At 39.1% G+C, this 21,913-nt stretch overlaps 1 protein-coding gene across 5 annotated transcripts; it reads left to right on the top strand.

The window, feature by feature from the left end:
• Positions 1-21: 21 nt before the first annotated feature.
• WBP11 (WW domain binding protein 11) lies at positions 22-16,222 on the top strand. 5 transcript variants are annotated; one of them, XM_042991811.1, is made up of 14 exons: positions 22-101; positions 662-696; positions 800-956; positions 1,998-2,117; positions 2,603-2,634; positions 3,474-3,567; positions 6,490-6,686; positions 7,963-8,096; positions 8,309-8,508; positions 9,168-9,359; positions 11,603-11,704; positions 12,118-12,411; positions 13,375-13,557; positions 15,204-16,222. In XM_042991811.1, the coding sequence occupies exons 4-14, from the start codon at positions 2,054-2,056 to the stop codon at positions 15,635-15,637; spliced, it is 1,926 nt and encodes a 641-aa protein (XP_042847745.1). In that variant the 5' UTR covers positions 22-101; positions 662-696; positions 800-956; positions 1,998-2,053; the 3' UTR covers positions 15,638-16,222. The 5 variants fall into 5 exon arrangements, with proteins under 5 accessions (XP_042847745.1, XP_042847744.1, XP_042847741.1 ...); XM_042991807.1 differs by having other exon boundaries at positions 78-163; XM_042991808.1 differs by lacking the exon at positions 662-696 and having other exon boundaries at positions 78-163.
• The last annotated feature ends 5,691 nt before the right edge of the window (positions 16,223-21,913 follow it).

Genomic DNA, 21,913 nt, shown 5'->3' with positions numbered 1-21,913 from the left:
TAGGGATAGGAAGTGACGTAAGGATGGCGGAGGGGCGCGAGGTTTCAAGATGGCGGTGGCAGGGTTGCTGACCGGGAGGCAGAGGTGAAGGCCCCTACGAGGTAAAAGAGGCCAAGAATCGTCCCATCCCCGCTTCCTGCAGTCCCAGGAACCCAGCAGAAGTGTGAGTGTGCAGGATTGTTCCACTCCGTTCCATCATCTCTCCCGACCCTTCTCCGGGCCCGCGCGTTTGCCTCGGGGACACCAGGCCCGTCAGCTCCGCTCTTCCTCTCCGCGGTTGGGTCTCCCGGGTCGCGGACCGGGGGATCTTCGAGCCAAGGGCGGTGCGGCTTCCAGCGTTTCAGCAGCTGTTCACCCGAGTCAGTTAGCGCCACCTCCTGCCTGTGCTCGTTGACCGGCTGCTTTAGATTTGACGTCTTCTTGTACCTCGAGTCAGGGTCAACCGTCGCTATGGTTTCGGCAGTTGCTGCTGCTGTTGCTTCCCTTGGTAAACTGGGCTCCGTCCCACTGCTGCCTCTTCGGTTAAATTTAGTTTCCCCACGGTTTTGTGGCCCAGTTTCCCTGTCGTTTCTGCTTTTAAACCAAAAGTAGTTCGTGCAGACTAAGGCTCCATGGTCTTCTGTAGAAATCCTCTTTAATTAGTATCTGTTCTTTGTCACAGTTGCGGGAGAGGAAGGTCAAAACAGGAGCCTGAGGGTAATTGAGAAAACAGCAAAAAGATACAAGTCATCAAAGATTACGGGAGCCTATATTTCTACTAATGTTGCTTGTTCCCACCTCCTTTCTCCCCGACTCCCAGTTTTTTCTGTGAAGGAAATCCTGCGCAGGGTGAATTAGTTGCCACTGGAAAAGCTTTGAAGCATTTAGCAGAAATCAAGGCATTTGAACACTTGCTGAAAGAGGCATTAACTAGTGAACTTTTCTTGACACAATCTTCATACGAGGAAGAAGGGGAGGTATAATTACTTATATAGGCTACTAAAAATTTTATCTCATGATCTTCCCTTTCCCACCCTTTAAAAGTCTACTTTCAGGGGTGCCTGGGTGGCTCAGTCGGTTAAGAGTCCGACTTCGGCTCAGGTCACCATCTCACGGTTTGAGGGTTCGAACCCCGCGTCGGGCTCTGTGCTGACAGCTCGGAGCCTGGAGCCTGCTTCAGGTTCTGTGTCTCCCTCTCTCTGCCCCTCCCCTGCTTGCTCTCTCTCTCTCTCTCTCTCTCAAAAAGAAAGAAATGCGTAAAAAAAAAAAATTAAAATAAATAAAAGTCTACTTTCAAAAGAAAGTAAATTTGTCAACTTTATTATTGGGAAGGGTAAGCATTAAAAAGTTAAACCTTAATTGGAACAAGAGAAAGAAGTAATATAATAATGTCTCAGATTAGTAAAAATCTTGACTTGCAAAGTATTTTCTCTCAAGCACGATCATCCCTTTCAGTTATCTTAAAAAGCACAAATCAGGAATCAAGTGGGTACTAGTAAAAATGTGTGTCTTGACATTCTTGGACACTCCTGCATATAATACTTTTCATTTTTAATATTTGCACCTTTAGTTATGTTTTAAGCTCTTGAGAGTCAAGAATTCTATCTGAATTAGAATGAAATCTGAATTAAATAGCCTTAAATTAATGAGTTTTTACTATCTTAAAGATGTTGGGAATACATGACAAGAAAAACCATGGAGAGAGACAAGAGTGAGCTGTCTGTTTTTTTGAACTCACGTTATTACCACCATTCTCTTTTGATTCCCCTTTCACCCTAAATAGAAACGAAGGGTGTAGGAAAAGATCTAATGGTTTTTCGTAGGCATGATTTGTCCCCATATTGTCAAAGCATATTCTGATTCTTTTCAGTTGACAGAGTCGGTCTGTTGTGATCCATTTTAAAAAGTTAATAATCAAAGGAATGTTTCTTTTCAAGAGATTGGTAGAAATTTTGTAACATAAAATGGAAGACACGTTGTAAATAGAGGAAAAATAAGCTATTTCTTTGTCTTTGCAGGTTTTTGTTTTTTGTTTTTTGTTTTTATGAACAAGTAAATCATACAAGTTGTCAACATGGGACGGAGATCTACATCATCCACCAAGAGTGGAAAATTTATGAACCCTACAGACCAAGCCCGTAAGTGTCCATTAGTATGGAATGATAAAGAAGAGGAGTGATAAAATTGCAAACATTAGAGAATCTATTATGCCTTAATTATAAAACCAGCTGTGCTAGGAGTCAGTTGTAGGAAGTTATCCAGTGTTCTTGGGAGTACATGATGAAAACTTTAAACATGCAAAAAAAATAGTACCCATTTTTTTTAAGTTTATTTATTTATTTTGAGAGAGTGTGTGCATGATCGGGGGAAAGGGCAGAGAGAGTGACATCTTTTTCTTTCAGATTCATAGTTACTTTTTAAGAAGCTTAAAAACTTCTGAAGATATCTTTGGTTGACATAATTAAAGGGTGCTGTTGGCATCTAATGGGTAGAGCCCACAAATGCTCCTAAATATTCTGGAGTGCATAGGACAACCTCCCACAATAAGAATTAATCTGTATTAAGTTGGAGAAAATGTTAGTGTTCAAGATTTGAAAGTTTTATGTTTTCTCTGTCTCTAAAGGAAAAGAAGCCCGGAAGAGAGAATTAAAGAAGGTACGATTTCAGAAGCATCCTATGAGCCGTAGTGGTGTTTGGCACATCTTACTGTTTGGGATTAGTGGATTTCAAAACAATATTTACAATTATTTGTCAGGAAAGATACTTCATACTGCTTCTAACAAACCATAAAATTACTAAGCCAAAATACCATATTTGGAAACAGAACTGAAAAAACTTTGCAGTTAAGCTCATGAGGAGCTATTGTAACATTGTCTGTTTGATTATCTTTCCCAGTGAGTTAAATATCTTTGAAAGGAATTTCTTTTTGCTATTAAGGCATATTGCTCTGTTAAAAGCTACTGAATTAGTGAATGGAAATAAATATGGTTCTAAATAGTTTTGTGGGTTCCTTTTTTTCATTTTGTAGCTGTCGAGTTTGTGGCAAAGTGTTTTCCCAGAATAAAAAAGTATTTACTTTTTAGTATCATGCTTTAACACATTGAGAGAATGCAGATTTTTAATAGCTTTTAATGGGGTTTTCTTAGTTCATTGTTCAGTATCATATCTGCAAAACTTTTCTCTAATATATAGTTTTAGAATTAAGCTTAAAAATACTAAGATTTTTTTAAGTAATTGCTAAAGACCTCACAAAATTGAAGGAAATACTTGCCTAAGAAAGCACACATAGTAATGGTCATTTATCTTTTTGTCTAAAGTTGAAATATTTGAGAGCAAAAAATTACATAGCTTTGGTTGTGGTGGTTGAAACGAGATTAGAAACCGAGGAGAAGTTTGGCTTCATTTCAAATAGATTCAGATTCTTGATGCAAATGGAAATAAAAACTCATATGGGTGTCCAGTTTCTTGACATAGTGCTCTTTTGTTTCTCTAAGAACAAAAAACAGCGCATGATGGTACGAGCTGCAGTTTTAAAGATGAAGGATCCCAAACAGATTATCCGAGACATGGAGAAATTGGATGAAATGGGTAAGAATTTATAAAAGGCTAGATTTCATAGCAGGTATAACAGTCTTATACATGGAGGCAGGCAAGCAGGTAATGAGGAGAGCAGCACAGGCATGAGTAAAACAAAAGCATGATGACATTTGACAGTTAGGCTTAGTTTTAGTATCAGGAGGAATAAAATGGAGGGGTAGGGAGCGATTTGCACATGAAGATCTTACCTAGTGTAAGATGAATCCCATTTATTTAGCTGGAACTAATTGTTATTGAAGTAATGAAAGCCTGTTTTGACCAGTTCAAAAATGAAAGCCTGTTTTTTCCAGACAAGACTGAATTCTGGAGGTTTTTGTTTGTTTTGGTTTTTAATTTTGGCAACTACAACGTACATCTAAGTATTACCCCACCATGAATTTATCAGTTTCCCATTTTTCCCAATGAGAAGATCAGACACTTGACCCACTTAGTAAGGTGGTAGAAGTCATCAAATACTTAAAATCTAATTTTATAGAATATCGTACTAGGATTTCTCCCTTTTTTCACATTTCTTTGAGTAATTTTACCCAGTTTCTTCATATGCATCTTCAGTGTCACAAGTTTTTTTTATAACTGGAATCATACAAATAACTTATTATCTTTCCTTGAATCAAAGTTGCTTGAGAATTGTCTCTGTGATGCTACCACTGGAAATTTTATCCCAACCCACAAAGATCCATTCAGAACATGGGATTTTTTATTTTTCTGCCTCCTTTACCTTTTTTTAATTTTTATTTTTTTTAATTTTTTTTTTTTTAATTTACATCCAAGTTAGCATATAGTGAGTTTAGGAATAGAAGCCAGTGATTCATCCCTCTGTATAACACCCAGTGCTCATCCCAACAAGTGTCCTTTATGCCCCTTGCCCATTTAGCCCATCCCCCTACCTACACCCCATCCAGCAACCCTCCATTTGTTCTCAGTATTTAAGAGTCTCTTATGTTTTGTCCCCCTCCCTATTTTTGTATTATTTTTGCTTCCCTTCATCTGTTTTGTATCATAAATTCCACATGTGAGTGAAGTCATAGGATATTTGTCTTTCTCTGATTTCACATAGCATAATACACTCTGCTTCCATCCATGTTATTGCAAATGGCAAGGTTTCATTCTTTTTGATTGCCGAGTAATACTCCATTGTATGTATATACCACATCTTTATCCATTTATTTGTTCATGGACATTTGCTTCTACCTTTTTTTTTTAATTGCATAATGAAATGATTTTTCCAAGTTTTGTTAGCAAAGGTTCCCAGTTTTAGTGGTTTGCCAAAAATCAGATAGTAAGCAAAAGAGGTACAGTGGGTCTCAACAATACATTAAATGAATTTTTAAAATCCAGTTATGTGGGATTATGGTATTAGAAGTTTTGTTAAATAATGTGGCAAATCTTGTGCATTTAGCTGGGGCAAGAGTTCTGGGTCAGATTGCGTGATCCCAGATGTTTCCCAGTTCATGTGTAACTGATCCCACTTGTTGCCTCTGCGTTAAATATTACTATGGACAGTTGCTGTCCCTGAGATGTCAAGACATTACCTATTAACATGACTTCAATGATTTTTGTGGTTTTAAAGGAGATAATAGTCACAATTGAGGTTTATTGAGCTCTTATCTTGCTATTTACCAATTTTTTTCCAGATGTTATTTAACCCTTGCAACAGCTTTTGGGTAGGTGTGTTCCGCCTGTTTTATGAGTGAGGAAACTCAGGCACATACTTTACTCAAGGTTGTGCTGTTAGGAAGTGGCAAGCTGGGATTAAAACTCAGGCATTCAACACTTGTATTAATCACACTAAGAATAGTGTGTGATGTAAGACTGTATCTTCCAAATAAATCACCAAGGTTAATAGGATTTAGGGAAGAAGATAATTAAACTTGCTATCTGTAAAAAAAGAAGGGAACACTGTTGATCAGGGCTCTAATTACAATTTATAAAACTTAACACAGTTTATAAAACTCAGTATAAACTAGTTTAGGCAGAAAAAATATGTACATTGACTCCCATAGTTGGTAAATCCCAGAGGGAAGCTCTCATGTATCTGTCTGGTCTACTCTCTTGTTAGCCTCATTCAGTATATTGCTAATGAACTTCTTGGGATGGAAGGTGAAATATGTGTGTGTGGAATTAGTGGGACACAAGGTCTCAGCTTTAGGTTTATTTTATCCCTCCTGTGAGGGATCCACACTTAAAATCTCCACATCCACATTTAAAATCTCAGAGAAGTATCTAGTTTCAGTTTGGATCATGTGCCATTTGATCTCTGAGTCAGTCACTGGCAGGGGGAGTGGAGGGAGGCAGGTATAATTGACCAGGCAAGCCTGGGAGTCTTGTGTTGATAATCCCTCTTGGGGCAGAAGACTTGAAATGAAGCCCTATGTTGAATACATGGAAAGAGAAAGGATTGTATGGTAACTAGACACCAGTCCACTATAAAAATAATTAAGTGGTGAGGTAGACACCACTGGATATTTTATTTGTGATCCCATTAAGTCATCAGACTTTGTTGTAAAGTAGTTGATGTCCCCATTTTCCAAATGAAGAAGTTAAAGATCATAGAATTAAAGTAAAGTGCCCAGGATCTCCGAATTAAAGGACAGAGTCAGGTCTGACTGAAGCCTCACTATATAGCAAGTTGTTCGCGTAAGGGAATGAAAATCGATTTTTATTACAGTGATGATGAAATCAATTAGGTGCTGTTTTTATAAAAGAAAGTAAAATTAATGGCTATCTTAAAAGGGTGGAATTTCAACAAATGTCTGTTGTACTTTATAATAAATTTTAGAAGTATATACCTGGTCTAGGTCCCTTTTAAAAGTTTTAGCATATAGGGAGATTATATTAAATTATATAGTTAGTTGATAACCTAAATGAAACAAGTTTTTGTGTTTAATTTGAATATCTACTCTTTTCTCTCAGAGTTTAACCCAGTGCAGCAACCACAGTTAAATGAGAAGGTGCTGAAAGACAAGCGTAAAAAGCTGCGTGAAACCTTTGAACGTATTCTACGACTCTATGAAAAAGAGAATCCGGATATTTACAAAGAATTGAGAAAGCTAGAAGTAGAATACGAACAGAAGAGGGCTCAACTTAGCCAATATTTTGATGCTGTCAAGGTAATCAAGTTTTAGAGAAACTAAAATGTTTTTAGATTTGCTCTTAAAATTGACAGTGTGAGAATTGGTCATATTCTTCCTCTTGACAATTTTTTTTTTAATGTTTATTTATTCTTGGGAGAGAGAGCACAAGCCAGGGAGGGGCAGAGAGAGAGAGGGAGACAAACAATCCAAAGCAGGCTCCAGGTTCTGAGCTGTCAGCACAGAGCCGGGTGTGGGACTCGAACTCACGAACCATGAGATCATGACCTGAGCTGAAGTCAGGCACTTAACCGACTGAATCGCCCAGGTGCTCCTTGGCAATTTCTTGTCAAACTAAACATACACCTTCTCCATGAGCCAGCAAATCTAATGCTACATATTTACACAAGAGAAATTAATCCATCTGCCAACACAGTAATAGCCAAAAACTGGAAATAGCCCACATGTCCATTAATAGGAGAATGGATAAACAAACTAGTATATTTATAAAATTGAATGTACTCAGCAATAAAGAATGACCTACTGATACTCAAAACCACATGGGATAAAAAAATTTTTCCATGGATATGTGTCAAAACATGTTGAACTTCTTTCATAGTTATTCCATTTGTATGACATTCTAGAATAGGCAAAACCAATCTGTGGATGAAAAAATTTATAACAGTGGTTGCTATGGGATATTGTTAGGGATCGACAGGAATATGAACTATATGCATTTGTCAAAACAGAATTTATACATTTCACTGTGAATTTTGTTTCAAAAATGTAAAAAAAAAAAGTGATATAGTTGTTATAAAGTAGGTAGTATCGGTCCCGCTTTACAGATAAGGAAACTAAAGTAACTTTGCTTAGTCACACAGCTAGTGTGTGGCAGAAATTCAACAAAGGCAGACTAACTTTAGAAACCCAAGCTCTTCCACGGGTTATATGCTATTTCTAAGTTAATTGGTAAGTGCTATTTATCATCCAGAACATTTAAAAGGGTGGCTTTGGTGCTAGATACTTTTAATAGTTGGATTTCCATAAACAGCTATTTCAAACCATAACCCAAAAGGATAAGTTGATGATAGGAGGGAGAAGAGCAGCAGAGCTTGTCTCTTTTAGAGGTGATAAGGATTTTTTTTTCCATTCATTGACAGGTTTTGGAAATATTGACAAATATTGGTATTGATATTTTTTCCTGATACTTATGTTAAATGGAAAGTCAATCCAGTTTATGAAGCAGCAGGTGGTGAATTTTTAGTGTTGAGTTTGTGGCTTGCTCTTACCATACCATTGAAAAATTTTGTTTCAGAATGCTCAGCACGTGGAAGTGGAGAGTATTCCCTTGCCAGATATGCCGCATGCTCCTTCCAACATTCTGATCCAGGACATTCCACTTCCTGGTGCCCAGCCACCCTCCATCCTTAAAAAGACCTCAGCCTATGGGTAAGGAAGCGGTAGCATAATCAGATAGCATTTATTAAAAGTACCTTTTGACTATCCAGTGCCAAAATTATTGTAGTGGAAAATGAAAGACAATGTGAATGTAAGTGGTGCCCCGCCTGATTAAATATGAAGAAATCCCTCAAAAATGTTTGAAAAGAGGAAATAAATATCTTCTCATTATTAACGTGGTAACTGTAAAATTTTCTTTGTAGACCTCCAACGCGGGCAGTTTCTATACTTCCTCTTCTCGGTCATGGTGTTCCACGTTTGCCCCCTGGCAGAAAACCTCCTGGTCCTCCCCCTGGCCCACCACCTCCTCAAGTCTTGCAAATGTATGGCCGTAAAGTGGGCTTTGCTCTAGATCTTCCCCCTCGTAGGCGGGATGAAGACATGTTATATAGTCCGGAACTTGGTAAGGAGTGACTGTTTCTTTTGCTTTTAACAACCTTTCTACCGTCATTTTTTAAGCTGGCCCTGTTTAACATCTTGTTTACCATCCTCAGAACTTGGAAAATGAATGGGGATTACATGTACATACTAACAGATGGATAAGTCATAGAATTTACTTAAGTAAAAGCATTGTACATAAGGAAGTATAGAAATGTTTATTGTGTTTTAAAATAGGCTCTATTAAGAGATGTCACCTTCTTACTAACAATCCCTTAAGATTCAGATACTTGTTTCCTTTTCAGTTTTATTGCCATCAGACTAGAACATAGTTTTATATGTTCTCTATATAAACAAATATCTTGTATATGTGTGTGCATCCAAGTTTCCACATATAGAATTTGTTTTCAAATTTAAACCTTTTAAAAAATACCTTACGTTATCAAAAAGATTTTAAAACTGTTACCATATGGAAATATTGTTAGACGGTATGAACAGCTCATATCATATACAGAATCTTTCTGGTTCATATACAGAACCAGAATCTGTAGGTTCATATACAGAACCTACAGAAACAGGTAGGTCATTCTGAGTTAAATAATAGTTTTCTGTGCTCTGAGACCCCGTGTGTATGTGGAGGATCCAGTAGTAATACTTGTTTCCTGCTCCCTCCTACTTTGTCAGCTCAACGGGGTCATGACGACGATGTTTCCAGCACCAGTGAAGATGATGGGTATCCTGAGGACATGGATCAAGATAAGCATGATGACAGTACTGATGACAGCGACACTGACAGATCAGATGGAGAAAGTGAAGGGGACGAATTTGTGCACCGTGATGATAATGAAAGAGACAACAATGAAGAAAAAAAGTCAGGTATGTGCTGATGAAAGGTCCATGGTATTGATCAATAAATACACAAGGCAAAGGTCTTGATTTATTAATACATCTGTAAAAATAATTGTGAATATCTTGAAAGGAAGGATCATAGCTCCATTCATCTTTATATCTCAATCTTAAAAGTTCTTGACACATACTAAGTACTCGGTGGATGTTTGTGATGGAAAAATAAATTAAGCAGTGTATGTAATAAAGAAGCCTATGTAATAAAGTCCACTTGGGGAGAAAAATAACTATTTCAACAGCATGAGGATGTACTTTTATGGGGATGTGTAGGAAAAAAGGAGAATAAGCACACAACCATACTGAGAAAGCCATATTCACATTGTTGGTTTGTTTGTTAATAAGTCTGTTTAAATAACTTAAATTTTCTGTGTTCATTGTGTCTTCACATGAACCAGACCACAATTATAATTCAGGTACACTTGCAAGTGAGTCATGATGTAATGGAAACATCCAAAATGTAGGTTATGTGTCCATTTGATTATTACAAAATCGGACTGAGTTACGTGTACTTTTAAAAAGTAGTTATGATATTCATCAAGAAAATGTTAAGCATCATGATAGAAACTGAGCAGTGCAAAATGTATAATAATCTCTCACACCTCTGTAGTCTTGCAGTTTCTTTTAAAATTGTTTTTGTAACCTACAATACCATATTTATGTGTTAGTAATACTACTGATGTATTTATAATGATGACAGATCTTTCCTCTGATATTTCTTAAAAATCATGGTTGCAAACCAAAAAACTTGGTTAAAGGGGTGTATAGAGCTGGTAACGAAAAGTTATGGAGGACTTACATAGGAGCTAGCACTCAAAAACAGCAAGTCCTTAGAGCCACAGCAGCTCCATTTTTCTCTGGCATTGTGTGATCCTTTGCCTCATTTTTCCCTTTTCCTGCCACCTTTTGTTACTCATACATACTCATCAGTGTACATGTGCTGAAAGTGGCTATCCTAACTATGATTTGACATTCACCTAATATTTGTTCATTTTGTACTGTATGCAAGGAATTTTCCTAGACAAAGGATACAAAGTGAACACAACTAAAGCCCTGCCCACATGGAACTTTGTAAATGTTTACCAACAAAGATTGCTTCCAATGTTGTACCCTTTGGCAACATGTTTAATAGCGTCTAGTAGATAGCTTGATTTATCAGGTTAAAAAGGTCCCTTCTAGTCCTACTTTGCTAAGAGTTTTTGTAATAAATATTTTTAAGCATCTGTTGGGATGTTGTTATGGTTTTTAAGTTGTTTCATGTAATGAACCATATTCATGGCTTTTCTAATGTTAAACCTCACCTTGCGTTTCTGGGGCCAACCCTACATGTTTATGATGTATTTTTCTTTTAAAACACTGTTAGATTCTGTTTGGTTATACAGGTGGGTGTAACAGCACCGGGGTTAGGAGCTCCGACCCTGTGTGCAATCAGAACATCCGTGCATAACTTCTGGTTCCCCCAAAACTTAATAGCCTAGTGCTGACCAGAAGTTTTACCGATAACACAAACCATTGATGAACACACATTTTGTCTGTTGCGTGTATTATATACTACAGTCGTGCAATAAAGTAGGCTAGAGGAAAGAAAATAGTGTGAATAATTCATAAGGAAAGTACAGTTACAGTACTGTACTGTATCACAAAAAAAATCCATGCATAAGTGGACCCACTCAATTCAAACCCATGTTGTTCGAGGGTCAACTGTATTTTATAGTAGGTTAGTTTTGGTATCAGGGTTGTGCTGGCTTCATGAGTTCTGGATTGCATTCTGTCTTTTCCTGTGCCCTTTTACAGGAAATTTCTGTAACTCCCACATTTGCCTGAAGTTCCTTGTAAAAATTATTTGGGCCAGGTTAAAAAAAGATTTTTAACTGCCACTTCAATTCTATAAATTCTGGTCTTATCTCTGGCCAATTTTTGTAATTTATATTTTTAGAGAGAACTGTCTCTTATCAGGGTTTTCAGTTTTACAGGCATAAAGATATTGATGGTATTCTTCAAGTTTTTAAAATTGATGGATTTGAAATCACAATTGCATATGTTTACCACCAGTGGGCACTTCTTCTATTACCTTTTATATGGCTCTTTCAGCACTTAACTTCTGCCAAATAGTGGGCAGCCATCATATCTGATGCTTTATAGCATTATATAGTAAGCATTTACTGAATTTTGTTGTTCCTGATCTACCCCATTCTCTCCCTCCCCTGGCCCCTAAGGTCTGAGTGTAAGATTTGCAGATATGCCTGGAAAATCAAGGAAGAAAAAGAAGAACATGAAGGAGCTGACTCCTCTTCAAGCCATGATGCTTCGAATGGCAGGTAAAACTGGGAAAGAGGCGTGAAATCACCTTTTGGATATTTCCTCCTGCTAGTTCCTTTACATATGGTTTCCCATTTAGTGTCTCAGCAACGCTAAAGTAAATAATAAATCCTGTTTTAGGTTTGGAGACATTAAGGTAAGCTGTCCAGAGTTGCCCAGCTAGTAAGTTGTTACACTGGCATTTAGATCCAGGTCGGTCTTGTTCAAAAGCCTGGGCTTATTTCCCTCTGCTCCACTAACATAGATGAGTGGAATACTGTTTGATTCTTCCACATCTAAGTATTTTACTGAAGAAGACTATTGAGATAATTGTAAGAAAGCACTGAATTGAGCATGTGTCTTCAGGCATCACTTTTTTGCAGACTGTAAAAAATGAATCAGTCCCATTTACCTGGTTTAAAATTTCCTTTAGGTCAGGAAATCCCAGAGGAGGGACGAGAAGTAGAAGAATTTTCAGAGGATGATGATGAAGATGATTCTGATGATTCTGAAGCGGAAAAGCAATCACAGAAACAGCATAAAGAGGAATCTCTTTCTGATGGCACATCTGCTGCCTCTTCACAGCAGCAAGCTCCCCCACAGTCTGTTCCTCCTTCTCAGATACAAGCACCTCCCATGCCAGGACCACCTCCTCTTGGACCACCCCCTGCTCCACCTTTACGGCCACCTGGACCACCTACTGGCCTTCCTCCTGGACCACCTCCAGGTAAATTAGCACTTCGGTATTGTGAAAAATAATTACATCTCTCTGTGATTAGAATGATGAAGTTATTTCAAAAATATACATCATTAGTGCTGATGTTTTCTTCTGATACCCTAAGAGAGAAAGGATAAGTGCGATTTATTCCTACAGCACTGTTTGCAATGTATAGTACTTACGACAGCCGTCTTTTTCTCCAAAGGTCTTCTTTTTTCAGGGTTCTTTACTTCTGACGTTCGCAGGCAGAAACTGAATACGAAACTGGGGGTTTCTTTAGTACTGCTTTTTAATATGACAGGCTGGCCGAATTCTAAATTGATAGCTAGTGAGACTAGGGCACAGTAAATACTATCAAGTATCCTTCTTTGGTTGGGAATTGTTGGATGTCAGTCTTCAGAGATAAAAGTGATCAGTATTAATGTAGTTTGGCATACCAGTATAAGAAGTTTATTTAAAATGCGAACTTCTTGGCCATTTATGATTTTATAGTTGTTCATCCTGCAGTTGGCCAGTTAAGTTTTTTCACTTGAGTTTATCCTTTTCCAATTGGTGGTGCAAAAGCAAATTACCTATCTTACGCCCTTTTCAGTGGTCCTTGTCAATATCTTATTGTGTTTCAGGGGAATTCTTAAAGCACCCTGCTCTGTATTCCATTTTCAGCTTTATTTTGGACATTTAAGAATTCTTCTCATCTTTGTACAATGTCTAGCCCAGCAGAGCTGTGATTGAGTATGTTTTTTTTCAGTGCTGGGATATAAAGAGAAATGATCCATAACAAAATTACTACCCTATCTGGTGCTCAGATATTTGTTGAATGAATTCAGTTTCCATAATGTTTTGGTCAGTTTTTGAAGTTACCTGATTTCAAGTTAAAATGATAAGTCAGACCACATCGGAGTTACCTTTATACCACAGTTACCTACTTCATGTTATTTGTCTTATGCTAATTTGCCGTTTTTCTCTTTACAGGAGCTCCTCCATTCCTGAGACCACCTGGAATGCCAGGGCTCCGAGGGCCTTTACCCCGACTTTTACCTCCAGGCCCACCCCCAGGCCGGCCCCCTGGTCCTCCCCCAGGTCCACCTCCAGGTCTGCCTCCTGGCCCTCCTCCTCGGGGACCCCCACCAAGGCTACCTCCCCCTGCGCCTCCAGGTAAAGCTTTTGATTTATACTACAAAAATTTGACTACCACATACTTCATCCTGCTCTAAGGCATATTGTCACATTTCGATATCCTGAAGTCAAGAGGTATTCTAAAATGTTTTTTTGTTTTTTGTTTTTTAATTTTTTTTTTTAACGTTTATTTATTTTTGGGACAGAGAGAGACAGAGCATGAACTGGGGAGGGGCAGAGAGAGAGGGAGACACAGAATCGGAAGCAGGCTCCAGGCTCTGAGCCATCAGCCCAGAGCCTGACGCGGGGCTCGAACTCACGAACCGTGAGATCATGACCTGAGCCGAAGTAGGGTGCTTAACCGACTGAGCCACCCAGGCGCCCCTCTAAAATGTTTTTAAATCGCTTTTGGCGTAGGTTGAAGTTGAGTTTTTCCAAAGGGTATTTGCATTGGATTCTGTCTGTCGTATGAAGGATTTTTCCCAGCCAAAGACCACCTTGGATTAAATTCTCCATTTGAGTAAGGTGTTTTGCACAGACAGGGACAGGCAACGCTTCTAATTCTGAAGTCATTCCATTTATTTACATGAGTATGAATTTAAAGTTTAAAATTATAAGGCAGATTCCCCCTCCTCTCTTAACCGGTATCAGTGTGAAATATGCAGATTTCCTTACACTCTTAGTTTGTGTGGTATGTGTATTTCTAGTTTATTACATTGACTCCCTGTTTAATGTGAAAGCCGCCTTTTAAGCTCCCCGGATTCTCAGTGGTATCCGGAATAATTATGAGTCTGTATAAGTAATAGCATCTTAGGTTCTGTGAAACTTGGTACTTTGTATTCAATCTTAAAAGTGGTGTTTGAAGAAAAATAATCTGGAGGTTCTGAGTAAATGACAATGGTATGTCTGAACCATCAAAAGGACACGAATTCTTTTCCAGTGGTGGTGACATACTGTGATTAGTTACGTTCTCTCATTCCAAGGTTAGAATTACATTTCCTGCCCATTGGGCTACTTTTTTCAGGGGAGGAATGGTGTGAAAATCAGTAAATAACGCATGAGAATGAAACCCCCAACCTTGGCCTTGATAGTATCTGCATTACACAGCTAGTATAGTGTCTTGGGCTGTCAGATTTGAAATTTGACAAAGGTGACATCCTACTTGAAACCAGTTGGTGTTGTCAACTTTATAGATTAAAATAGTACATTACTCTGAGAGGAAGAAAACATAAGTACAGGGACACAAACTGAAAGTGAATACAATTTCCTGGGGCGCCTGGGTGGCTCAGTCGGTTAAGCGGCTGACTTCGGCTCAGGTCATGATCTCGCAGTCCGTGAGTTCGAGCCCCGCGTCGGGCTCTGTGCTGACGGCTCAGAGCCTGGAACCTGTTTCAGATTCTGTGTCTCCCTCTCTCTCTGACCCTCCCCCGTTCATGCTCTGTCTCTCTCTGTCTCAAAAATAAATAAACGTTAAAAAAAAAAAAAGAAAGTGAATACAATTTCATGATAAAATATTCCTTCCTATCAAAAAGTATTCCTGAGTTTCAAATAGCAAGCAGCATGATTTTAGCTTATTTTTTCTAAATTGCCCATTTTTAAAAAACTGTCAACCTGTGTTTTTAACATCTTTAATGGTTAAAATGGCCTCACGTAGTATTCATCAGCCCGTTTTCGCCTTCGTTTAGGTATCCCTCCACCCCGTCCTGGCATGATGCGCCCACCTTTGGTGCCTCCACTTGGACCTGCCCCACCTGGGCTTTTCCCACCAGCTCCCTTGCCGAACCCGGGGGTTCTAAGTGCTCCACCCAACTTGATTCAGCGACCCAAGGCGGATGATACAAGCGCAGCCACCATTGAGAAGAAAGCCACCGCAACCATCAGTGCCAAGCCACAGATCACCAATCCCAAGGCAGAGATTACTCGATTCGTGCCCACTGCGTTGAGGGTACGTCGGGAGAATAAAGGGGCCGCTGCTGCTCCCCAAAGAAAGTCAGAGGATGATTCTGCTGTGCCTCTTGCCAAAGCAGCCCCCAAATCTGGTCCATCTGTCCCGGTCTCAGTGCAAACTAAGGATGATGTTTATGAAGCTTTCATGAAAGAAATGGAAGGGCTACTGTGACAGCTTTTAATGCCAGAACAGGTTTCTGTTCACATGAGTGGTTCGTGGGGAAAGAGGCTCTTACTAAACTTAGTGAAAGAGCTGCTTTCACTGTCAGGGTATTTTTAAATTTCAGTTCAAGGAATATCCTAAAATTTAGCCTTGTTCAGAATTTGTTGCATATAAGACAGAGTTATTTCATTCAGAATAGATTGGTTATTGAAGCCGTGCTGCTAACATCCATTCCCTTCATACCACCATTTTCATCCCGTTTGTTCCCCTTCTCCAGTTCTTTGGAAACGTGATCGGGGGATCTTTGTTACTTATTTGTTATGATTCTCTTCTTGTGTGCTGTGGGCACTGGAGTAGAGATTTCTGAAAAACAGTTTATTTTACCCCATCTTGGCCTTTTGTGTTTGAGTTATTTTAATATTTTCTTGTAAATATTTTGTAATATTTTAGTGAAATGGATCGCAATGTCATTTCCTAATACAAAGCAAGATATGTGGGAAGAAATTGTACAATTCTTTGATTAAAACTATTTCCCACTGACCTAAACTTTGAGTGTTTCATGGAATAAATAAATAAATGTTCTACACCAAGACATCCTCTGTGTTACTGGTAATATATAAATATGATATCTGTGTTATGGGCAGAAAAGAAACCAGTATTTAAAACTTGGGTTTTAAGGAACTACCGTAGCTGGTACACAATGAAACTCTGATTGAAGATATGGTTAAAACTACATTTTAAATTTTAAGGGATCAAGAAAAGAGGATTACTTTCTTTCAGAATTATCTTATTGGCTTTGGAGAAATTGAGAGGTTATTAATTGTGTGGAAGATGAGTCTTCTCAAAGATGATTTGCTTTCCCAGAGCTTTGTGAGCTGACACTAATTGATGATAAAAAGCTTTGAAACCATTTCTAAATCATTAGATAGCCAGATATGGTTACTTCTTTTACTTTATTGCATTGTCAGTTATATAAGCTTTTATTAGTAAAAGCACATAAGGGTTGCCGGGTGGCTCAGTCAGTTAAGCATATGGCCGACTCAAGTCATGATCTCACAGTTGGTGAGTTTGAGTCCCACATCAGGCTCTGCGCCTCCAGCTTGGAGCCCGGAGCCCGTTTCAGATTGTGTCCCTCTCTCTCTGCCCCTCCCCTGCTTGCACTGTCTCCCTCTCAAAAATAATACTAAAAAAGGCACATCAAATGAGGGACGCCCAGGTATCTGACTTTGGCTCAGGTCATGCATGATCTTGGGGTTCATGAGTTCGAGCCCCACATCGGGCTCTCTACTGTCCATGCAGAGCCCGCTTCAGATCCTCCGTCTCCCTCTCCCTTGGTCATGTGTGTGCATACTCTCAAAACTTACTAAGCATTAAAAAAAATAAAAGCACATAAAATGAATAAGAATGCTTAATTTTATTAATTTGCATCATTACCATTTTCTAACTAATTCATCTAGCCAGTAATCCTGGGAAATGATGTTCGTAGATACTGTCCCCATTTTACAAATGAGAATATTGAAGCCAAAAGGTTTGTGTGACTTACCCAGTGGCCCAAAGTGTGAATATTCTGTGAACAAAGACACATGTATAAGCCCAAGGAGACCATGTATACACTGAGTTTAGGCTAAGTGTACCTATTCTTTCCACTAGATCTTAAAAACCTGTCATGTGAGTCATCAAAAATTGGTGATATCCTAAAAAGTACAATAACACAATAAGGCTGTTATTCTCTTGAGGGTGATTTCTTTGATGGATTTTTACATTTCTGTTCTGAGATCTGTGTATGTGACTTTTTCTTGGAAGTTACCCTTTGGGTTAAAGCAAATCCTGTCAAAGCAGTCTATGGATCATTTGGAGGTTTTTGTTCTTGGTATAATCAGTGCAGGCCAGTAAGTGAATTGAATCTTTTATCATTTAGATACAAGATTGAAACACAGTTACATCATCATCAAGTCAATATTATAATCTAAGTGTAAACAATCGTTCTTCGGTATTTGGTCTGCAAATTTTTAATGTTCTTGCTTAAAATTTGTATTTTTGTCCAAGAGATTTGTGTTTTCACATTTATTAAGGGAGCTGTTGACAGTTTATCTTAAAGTCATTTCCTAATATCACTAGTTTAATTGTATGAAAAGTCAGTTGCACAATCTGACACATTTTATATGTTAGCCATATCTGCAGGAAAAGGGAATCAGCAGTTCAAAACTTGGGTCGGTTCTGAGTCGACACTTAACCATCAGGATCATGATTTATGTCATGTTTTCAAAAAACTGGTTCGATCACTGCTAAGCTTGATACAAATCTCTAAGCAGATAATATGGATAGATATTACTGTCTCCTTCTCAAAGTGTCACTTTGTTATACGTTAATTGCCCCTTAAAGTCATTTTGAAATTCCTTTCACTCTTTTTCCTGGGCTTAAGATGTGAAGGATCACCACAACAATATGGCGTAGAATCAGCATAAAGTCCTAGACAACACCCAAAGTTCTGTTTAGTTTCTTTTTTTTTTTTTTTTTTTTTTTTTTTACCGTTTATTTATTTTTGAGACAGAGACAGAGCATGAACGGGGGAGGGTCACAGAGAGAGGGAGACACGGGATCTGAAGCAGGCTCCAGGCTCTGAGCTGTCAGCACAGAGCCCGACGCGGGGCTCGAACTCACGGACCGTGAGATCATGACCTGAGCCGAAGTCGGACGCTTAACCGACCGAGCCACCCAGGTGCCCCAAGTTCTGTTTAGTTTCAATTCTCATTTTGTGTATTCCAGTTTGTGCTCTTCATAAAATACCACTTTATATAGAGTTGGGAGACTTTTTTTTTAATATTTCTTAAACTTCCTTTTACTTCATCCAGTAATTCTTCAGGCCACAGAAGATGCCACAATCACCACCTCATATACAACTGCACACTCAGGTTGTGTCCTCAATTCTGACTGCAGCACATCTACTATATGAAAATGGTCATCAGTCAGAATCCGTTTGGAGGACAGGCCTTTATGGCAGCACTTCTAGAGTTCAAAGCTGTCACTGAGCAGAGGTATGGATAATTTCTACACACCCAGTCCCGGGTTCAGGAAGGTATAAATGAGCTGTGGGGAAATCTTTCTGTTCTTTCCATCCCTGGGATGAAGGACTTTTAGCAAAGGTCAGAGCTGGGACCTCTATGAGACCAAAATAAGTCTCCCTACCACAGTTCTCTTATTTCTTTTCTTTTTTTTTTTTTTTTTGTTAATGTTTATTTATTTTTGAGAGAGACAAGAGTGTGAGCAGGGGAGGGGCAGAGAGAGAGGGAGACACAGAATCCAAAGCAGGCTCCAGGCTCCGAGCCGTCAACACAGAGCCCGACGCGGGGCTCGAACTCACAGACCACGAGATCATGACCCAAGCTAAAGTCAGCCGTTTAAGCGACTGAGCCACCCAGGTGCCCCTCTTATTTCTAAGAATGCCTTATAGTTTGGCTGTGAAGAGAAGTAGGTAGGACAGAGGGCAGGTGGCTGAAGACTGGCTGAGCAGAAGGGTTTTGCTTGATCAGCATGCTCAATTTTGCTGAGGGTCAATAGACAGTAGAGAAGGAGCGGTTGGAGAATGAAAGGGTAGTTGATGGAATGAGGTATCTCCTGGCTTAAGGAGACATGAGAAATAAACTATTCATTCTGTAGTTACTGAGCACCTGCTGTGAGCTAGGTGCTAGGGAAACAGTGTAAAGCAAAATCAGATGAGGTTCCTACCTTCAAGATCCTTAGGGAAATTTCAAGAAATAAACATGTGTCTATATCACTTCTGTCCTATACCTTGAATACGGTACTTACCAATACTAATTTTTAAAAGAATTTTATTTAACCTGTGCTAATAAACAATTTGGAAAAAAATAATCTGACGGCTATTACATGCCATGTAGCGGTGAAAGACCTTTTCATCATCTTTATAATCTTTTTAAAAATCTTAAAAATCTTTTAAATGAGTTTTTTAAAAATGGAAATGTTTTCTCTGAAAGGTTAAAAATACTAAATATCAACTGATTACCTTAATAGTGCTGCGACCCTAATAGGAAAAACATTTTGTTTAAAAAAAAATAAGTTTGCAAAGAAAAGACCATGGATTCCCACATACATGTTTTTCCTTGATCTGTTACCATATTCAAACAGGCTATTTCCCCTCATTAGGCTTCTGAAGCGTAAAAGTTGTCTTGTATTGCAATTTACCATAATGAATCCCTATTTAGTAAGAATTGTACCACATTTACAAGAGATAAATAACTGATAACTAGGAGAATTAACATTTGAATAATGCTGTGAGATGCAAAAAAAAAAAAAAAAAAAAAATGTGTCGGGGCACCTGGGTGGTTCCATCCGATTTGGGCTCAGGTCATGATCTCACAGTTAGTGGGTTCCAGCCCTGCGTCGGGCTCTGTGCTCAGAACCTGGAGCCTGCTTTGGATTCTGTATCTCCCTCTCTCTCTGCCCCTCCACCGCTCACTCTCTGTCTCTCTCTCTCTCTCAAAAATAAACGTTAAAAAAAATTTTGTTTTGGAGATTTGTATACCAATGTTTTGGGAGGAAACTTAGAATGCGATAGTGTTTATATCCATAGAATCTCAAGAAAAATTAGAGTCCAGGGAAAAACAGAATTAACTCCATTATCACTTCACCCAGCAACCTTGACTCCAATAAAATGGGGAATGAGAGTAAAGAAAGAAGGTAACAACCAAAGTTCAGGCAGGGAGAAGGGAAAAACAGATATTAAAATAGCTCTGAAATCCTGTCTGATTTTATAAAATACACTACCCACAAACGAAAAGGTCATTCTATCTTTATGAAAGCTGGACTTTTTTTTGGGAGTTGATAAAGGTTGCCATAGTTAGGGACTTAACTGCAAAACAAAAAATAAAACATACAGACAAAAAACTCCATACCTTCAAATAATACTTGTTGGCTTTTTTGAGTGATAAGGGAATCAAAATGCAAGCAGGGTACAAATCCAACATCTACGGCCGTTCTTATTGCTGAGTAACACAGATCATAGGAGGAGCTATTTTAAAATCCATAATTTGTACTGAGAGTTTATTCATAAAATACATGTTCATGAAAAACCTTATGGTTAATAAAAAAAAAGCAAAAAGCAAAGAATAACATACCACATTTATTAGAGCAACCCAGTTATTTAAATAGATGCTTTGCGTTTATTTGGTTTTTTTATTTTGTATTTTTATTTGTTCGTTTCCACTATTAGACTAGAACAGGGATCAGCAAACTTTCTGTAAAGGGCCAGATGGTGGATATTTTGGGCTTTGTGAGCCATACAGCCTCTGTCACAACTACTCAATGCTATCTTCGTAGTGTGAACCCCACACTGCAGGCAGGTGGCCTGCCTGTCACTCTCGCTGACCTCAAGGAAAGGACCCCAGGAGATCAACTCTGGGGAAGCAAGCACGTGAGGGAGTCTGGGCACCACTGAAGGCCAGAGGCCTGGAGTGTGGTCTCCCTGGTGGGGGGTTACGGGAAGCTGGTCCCCAGAGCGAGGCAAGGTTGCCAGGTCACAGAGAGACGGGGCATTCTGGGCACATAGTGGGACAGATTGCCACCGGGTGTCCTCGCACCCTCACTGCTTACCCACCACAACGACCAGCAGCCTGAGCCAGCAAGATTCGCCCATTCCTCCTGCAAAGTCATTCCAGTGCCCTCTACTGAGAGAGACAGCATGCTTACCAAAATGGAAAAATCACTAAAGGAATTCGGTCTCTTTTCTCAGAAGTAGTACTGAAGTTTGAACGTGGAGCTCAGAAGCAATCAGTTCAGAACTGGCACATGTGAGTGCGAAGAAAATCCAGTCTTCTTTATGTCCACTGTCACAAGCCTAGTTACACAGTTATCAGCACCAATTCCTTTGACAAAAATAGGGAGCATTTATTCCTCCAGCTCCTGCTGGCAGGTCATTAGGCACTGTTAGCTTGTGTGTACTTGCTAATGATAAAAGGCTTGTTTGGTCATTTTTGTTCTTAACAAACTCTTAAGGGAACCCTGGTTGACTGGCAGTCTCCACGTCAGAGGTTTGTTAAATAGAACAAAGCTAAGAACTAGGAGGTCAGCAAAACATGCTCTGGGAAACTCTGGCAGAGACGGTGGCACTCGCTAAAATATTCCAACGGCTCTTCGACAAATTCCAGCCTTATTGGCATTTAGATTAAACATGGCGCTAGTTCAGGGCGCCTGGGGGGCTCAGTCCGTTAAGCGTCTGACCAGCTCAGGTCATGATCTCACAGTTTGTGGGTTCGAGCTCCGCGTCAGGCT

The sequence above is a fragment of the Panthera tigris genome, chromosome B4 (assembly GCF_018350195.1).
Source record: "Panthera tigris isolate Pti1 chromosome B4, P.tigris_Pti1_mat1.1, whole genome shotgun sequence".
Lineage (NCBI taxonomy): Eukaryota > Metazoa > Chordata > Mammalia > Carnivora > Felidae > Panthera > Panthera tigris.
Note: the sequence above shows the minus strand (reverse complement) of the source record. Positions and strands in the feature narration are given on the sequence as shown.